Source organism: Arachis ipaensis, chromosome B03 (assembly GCF_000816755.2).
Source record: "Arachis ipaensis cultivar K30076 chromosome B03, Araip1.1, whole genome shotgun sequence".
Classification (NCBI taxonomy): Eukaryota; Viridiplantae; Streptophyta; class Magnoliopsida; order Fabales; family Fabaceae; genus Arachis; species Arachis ipaensis.
The window spans coordinates 20,444,335-20,450,904 of NC_029787.2; the positions used below are offsets into that span (position 1 = coordinate 20,444,335).

Below are 6,570 nucleotides of genomic sequence, written 5' to 3' on the forward strand. Positions count from 1 at the left end.
TAAAGGGAAGTTAAGTGATTGAACTGATTCTTATCCACAGATCCTAGCCCTTTCCCTTGGGAAGGTCTAGCTTTAGTAGATACAGAATTAGCCAACAATGTTCAGTTTAACTAAGCACTTGAGCATTCCAACTCAAGTGTCTCCTCTTAATCAACCTCCATGTCAAGTAGAATTTCTACTCCATTGACATGGAATTAACACTCATAAAAATATAAGAAGACATAATTAAATGAAATAAAATAGAGACTTAAAATTAATTAAAAATAAAAATAACTCTATATATTAATAAATTCAAAATGCAACATACTTAATTGAATAGGGTCAATGAGTAACAAACAAAAATAAAGGAATAAGGAAACAAACTAAAGTGATGTCTTCACGGAGGTAATGATTCTTCAGCATCCAAAAATCCAAAGCAAAAGCATAAACTACTAATATAAAACTAATCTAGATTCAGATCTAAAACTAAAAGTAATCCTAATCTCAGTATATCTGAATGTGTGTGGATGCATCTTGAGTCTCTGCATGTTTCCTAGGTTTAGTCTGTGTTTCTGGGCCGAGAACTGGGTTAAAACGCGGCCCGAAATCGTCTCCAGCGTATTCTGTAATTTCTGCAGATCGCGCAGGTCACGCGTACGCGTCGTCCACGCGTTCGTATCATTCAGCGATTTTTCTTGTCACGCGTTCGCGTCATTCGTGCAGACTCCAATCCACGCGTTTGCATCAGGCACGCGTTCGCGTCGCTGCGATTTCTTCTTTTCGCGCGCTCGCGTGAGCCATGCGCTCGTGTCATTGTTCGCTGGTCATCTCCTTGATTTCTTGTGTTCCTTCCATTTTTGCAAGCTTCCTCTCGATTCTCTAAGCCATTCCTGCCCTATGAAGCTTGAAACACTTAGCACACATATCACGACATCGAATGGGATAAAGGAGAATTAAAATACATAGTTAAAAGATCTCTAGGAAGCAAGTTTTCAATTATGGAACAATTTTGGGAAGGAATTAATATCATGCTAATCATATGAATAAGTGGGTAAAGACTTGATAAAACCACTCAATTAAACACAATATAAATCATAAAATAATGATTTATCAATCACCGTAACTCCAACACAGAAATTTCAAACCATTCTCAAAATCTTTGTAAAAACTCAGAAAAATTCTTTACGCTAGGTTTGAAATCTTCAACAAGAAACACCGAAAAAAAAGACAATACATTATTGAAGGTAATAAGAATCTAAGTCGTCAATTTCTGTTTACTTTTTGCTTATTCTCTCGCATTCTCTCTCGTGAAGCACTAGATACTCATATTTCTGTAGCTGATTGAGTCTTATTTGTGTGCTTGTTTTGAATTGAATTTGTGTATCGTAATCACTAACTATTTTCGGTGGCAAAAAGCAGGCATTATGTCACAGGCTCTTGGATATGCTCTGTGAGTGAGTACTTTCAAGACTAATGTGAAAATGTATAGACTTAGGGATGATCCCTGATATAATCCTATACCAATAGAAAATTTCTCTGTTACACCACCTTGAGTCTTCACACTAGTTGTAGCCCCATCATACATGTTTTTAATTACACGAATATATGCGATCCTTACTCTCTTCTTTTCTAAAACCTTCCATAAGACCTCCCTTTGCACCCTATCGTACGCTTTTCCAAATCAATAAACACCATATATAGATTCTTTTTATTACTATGATACATCTCTATCATCCTTTTTAACATGTATGTAGCTTTGCATAAAACTAAAATGGTTCTCTGTTACTTGTATCTCTTGTCTCAATTTTCGTTCTATCATCTTTTTGGGAATGGATCTTCTCAATTGTTCAAAAAATTGAGAGTGTAAATAGTGATCTCTAACCCTTCATTGTTCTCTCTCTCATATTTATTCTTGATCCCACTTATAAAATTAATGGTGGGAGATTACACTTTACTCCCTCAATTATTAAAAAAAATTGAGAAGATCCATTCCCCACCCTTTTCCATAACTTCATGGTATAAATCATGAGTTTAATCATTCTATAATTTTTGCAACTCTTTATATTCCCTTATTTTTGTACATAGGTATCAAGGTATTCTTTCTCTACTCATCTGATATTTTTTTTAATATTAAAATTAATGTAAAAATTAATTTTATTCACAATATTCAATTTTAGAGACTAGAATAAATACATCCTTATAAATTTATAGGCCAATTGAATGTACTTAAATAAATAATATTATAATATGTGATACGATTATCCACGAGTGACTATATTTTATTGTTACATATGTTATCAACGGTCTATATGATAAAACCGTATCAGCAACTCGATAACGAAAAATGAAAAATTAAAATGATGCACTTTTTGTCAATCACATTTGTGCAATTGGGGTTTAACTCCACGTTGCATAAATCTCTTCCAATGATACTCACTACAACTATAGTCACCATGGAACTCCCCAATTTATAATGCTGTAAGCTGTCATCTGACAGTATCACCAAATATTTACTGTCCAGTAATAACTTTTCGCTATGCATTATTGGACTCGACATCTATACTGGTGGAAAGCTGAACTGCTCATGCTTAATTTCTCCCCATAATTAATATAGCTGGTTGTGCGCCATGTGAATCAATACTTCAATAGCATTGAAACTGTACTGCTCTTGAATTAAGATTGGTTCTCGCACCCAAAACTGATGATAGAATAAAAAATGGTCATGGAGGGAGGAACATATTTGATCGATGTGGTCTGCCTTATTATGCATATTGCTTACTTTCATTTTCAATTTCCAAATAAATAATTGATACACATTTTCAGCTTTTTAAGCTACCTCAATTCTTGTTCAATCCGCCTCCTTATAGTTGCAACTTGCAAGTTGCAACTCTCAAACAAATAATATATGTAATAGTAAAGAACAAAAAAATGCACAAAGGCACAGATAGAAGCGATCATGATTCTCAAATTAACATGGAAGTGATTGACTACAACATATAATGAAGAAAAAGAATAATTAGCAAAAAAAAAAAAAAAGCAGAAGATAAATTAGACTACTAACTACTCGTAGTTGGTGAAGTTCATCGCGAACTTCTATTCAAATTCATCTCAATGTATGTTGTAAAGAACAGAAAGAAGTCGAATTGCATTTCACGAATGGATGACGATGATGGTGGGTGGTGGGACTAATGGTAGGAGCGAAGAACAGCACCGCAAAAAGTGCAGATAATGGCTCTCCAAGACTTGCAGTAAAAGGGAACACAGCAAAACCTGGTGGCGGTTTTCATGTCGGCCACGCTAGCTCCACCGCCGCACCGGCTGCATATTCCCGCCGCCGGTTTGCTCCTCCGTACTTTGCGCGTTTGGTCCACCAAGAAACAGAAGCATACCATGATGCTTTGCGTTGCTTACTAGCTTCCTTATTCAACTTTCTTTTTCTTTGAGCCAAGTGAAGTGAGACAAAGAACGAGGATCGAAAAGCAAGGGCCTCCTTATGGGCTATTATATAGGGTATGGATAAAAGGGCATAAGGGACGCTCTCATAAAGACACGTAAAACGTCTATTTTATAATAATAATAATAAATTTTGTCTTTGCAGGTACACTCCACTCCTTTTGTATTGCTCGTACCTTCACATCTACAACGAACATAAAGAACTCGGACTTTGAGGAGCGGACGTCTGACCTTGTAGCACATAGCTCGGCTAGTCTCGAGGAGTTGAAGCCGACCTATTTCGGTAGACACAATGGCGCCGAACTTATTTAAAAAAGGTCGGCCAAGAATTAGGTTATATGGACTGAAACAATCAACTACTAAATATTGAATATCATTAGTTTTTGAAAGAGGATGCTCACCCAGTGTGGTTTGTAACCACACTGATCCGAGTATTGGAACTCGTTCTCCTGAGAAGCCGACCAGATCTCCTCCTGTTGACTGTAGCATGTTGTCGCTGAGTTTCATCTTTTGAAATGTGGAGTAAAATAGAACATCGGCGCTGCTCCCGGGATCTAAGAGCACTTTTTTCACCAATAGATCCCCTAGCTGAAGGGTGACCACCACAGGGTCGTCCAAATTTTGTATACTGGAGTTGAAGTCGCCGTTTGTGAAAGTGACTTCTGGTTGTGGATTAGTGATTGCTTCACCTTGTTGTGGTCCGTTTACCGAACATATGGCTCTGAACGATCTTTTCCTTGCCGAATTTGAATATCCTCCACTGGCGTATCCTCCTGAAATACAGTTGATTATACCTCGTGGTCTTTCATATTGGCTTGAAGATGTCTTCTCTTTTTCTCGGTTTTGTTCAGAGAGGTCGTTTGTTGTGGAGCTTGGGCCGCGCTTTTGGATGTGACCACTAATGTATTTGTCGAGGTATCCTTGTCGAGCTAGTCGTTCTAAAAGGTCTTTGGCAACCACGCAATCGTCAGTATTGTGGCCGTGTTTCTGGTGGAAAGCGCAGTATTTCGATTTGTCCACGTTCTTTGCATCTTGGTATGTACCTACCTTTCTTGGTGGCTTGATTAGTTTTGAGTTCAAGATCTCTTTGATTATGTCTTCTCTCTTAGTGTTAAACTGCGTATAAGAATCAAATCGAGGTGTTAGTTTAAAACTTTTCTTAGTACTTGAGCTCTTATCGTCTTCGCGGAAATGTGACTTGTCAGACTTCTGAGCTTGTCTGAGCTCCTCGATATCAATTTGTCCCTTTGCCTTCTCGCAAAATTCTGCTAGAGTCTTCAGCTTGGCTACTGCGATTGTCTCCTGGAACTTTCCGGGTCGGAGGCCGCTTTTAATTGCGTGTAGATGGACCTCGGGGTGGAGGTCTGGTATGTTGATCGCGACCTTGGTAAATCGGGTCATGTAGTCCTTTAAGCTTTCATTTGGTCCTTGCTTGATAGTGTTCAAGTAATCAGAATCGTGCAAGTAAATTGCGGATCCGGCGAAATGCTCTTCAAATAACTTCGCCAACTGGTGAAAACGCAAAATGGAACCTGCAGGCAAAGCACACAACCAATCAAGTGCAGGGCCGTCTAAATAATTCGGAAAACAACGACATAAAACTGTATCTGATGCACCATTGACGATCATTATTGATCGGAATTTCTTTATGAACTTCCTTGGGTCTCCGAGTCCATCGTAAGGTGTGAGGGTCAACGGCAGAGTGAACCTCTTCGGCAGTTCGAAGTTCATCACTGCTTCTATGAAGGGACCTACAGGGTCGTCGGACTCTTCTTTTTCATCTTCGGGCTGCTGTTCTTCGCCTCGAGCGGTCTCCGAAACATGAGTTGGTTGGGACTGATGCTCTTCATCTTCTGCCTGCTGGCGATGAGCATCGTTGTGCTCGATCCGAGCATGATTTAGTTCAGCAATTTGGGCAGCCATTATTTGGTTTTCGTCAGCCATTCGTTGATTAGCTTGTTGTAGCTCAGCTACCATTCGTATGAGTTCGGACAGTGAAGGAGGCGGTGCGTCAGCCATGGATGCAGATGGAGGTGATGGGACCAAAAGAAAAAATATGATTTCCTCAGCCCCACGGTGGGCGCCAATTGATCTTGCCTGGGAAATAGGTCGGCTTCAACTCCTCGAGACTAGCCGAGCTATGTGCTACAAGGTCAGACGTCCGCTCCTCAAAGTCCGAGTTCTTTATGTTCGTTGTAGAACTTAACACCATAACTGACTTAAGCATTGGAGTGTCATTGCAGGTACACTCCACTCCCTTTGTATTGCTCGTACCTTCACATCTACAACGAACATAAAGAACTCGGACTTTGAGGAGCGGACGTCTGACCTTGTAGCACATAGCTCGACTAGTCTCGAGGAGTTGAAGCCGACCTATTTCCCAAGCAAGATCAAATTTAAATTTTTTTTAAGAATTTAATTATATTTTTAAATTTTTAGAGATTTAAATGTTCACAAAACAAAAAGTCAGGGATATATTTTTTTTATTAAAAAATTTAAAAATATTCAATTTAGATTGTGTAATTCGATCAGATCAAATTGGGTCTAATCATTATAATGCCGACAATTATGTTTATTATTGTTACTATAATAAATCGATTTTATTCTTATTTATTAAAAAATAAATTATTAATCGACTTAATAAAGATATCAAATAATAATATAACACATGTAAACGCCTTTAAAAAAAGACATTTTTAATGTAATCGATTTTATTCTAATTTGTTAAGAAATTTAAAAATAATCTGTTCATTAATACGTCCAATAATAATACGACACGTAAACATCTTTACAAAAAAGACGTTTTACGTATCTTTATGAGAGCATCTCTATGAATAAATACCAAATAACAAAAAAGAAAAAAGTTAATAAAAAGACAATCATGCTCCAACATGGGGCTCACAGGCACACAATTTCTAAGTCAATGCCTATAAAATAAAAAAACTAATGTTTATAATTTCATAAACAGTGCTAATAAAATTGGACAAGCAAAAAACAGATCAATAAAAATGTCAATAAATTAATCGTTTTTTTGTTTGTCTAATTTTGCTGACACTGACTACAAAATTACAAACATTAATTTTCTTTCACTATTAATGCCTGCAAAATTAAAACATACTACGTAAAATAATAAATATT

General features: G+C 37.4%; 2 protein-coding genes across 2 annotated transcripts; both read right to left on the reverse strand.

Annotated features, from left to right (window-relative positions):
• LOC107634252 lies at positions 2,899-3,490 on the reverse strand. Its single transcript, XM_016337802.2, has one exon. The coding sequence runs from the start codon at positions 3,369-3,371 to the stop codon at positions 3,165-3,167; it is 207 nt and encodes a 68-aa protein (XP_016193288.1). The 5' UTR covers positions 3,372-3,490; the 3' UTR covers positions 2,899-3,164.
• Positions 3,762-5,451, reverse strand: LOC107632647. Its single transcript, XM_016336317.1, has 2 exons — positions 3,834-5,451; positions 3,762-3,775 (listed from the first exon to the last, which is right to left on the reverse strand). The coding sequence occupies exons 1-2, from the start codon at positions 5,449-5,451 to the stop codon at positions 3,762-3,764; spliced, it is 1,632 nt and encodes a 543-aa protein (XP_016191803.1).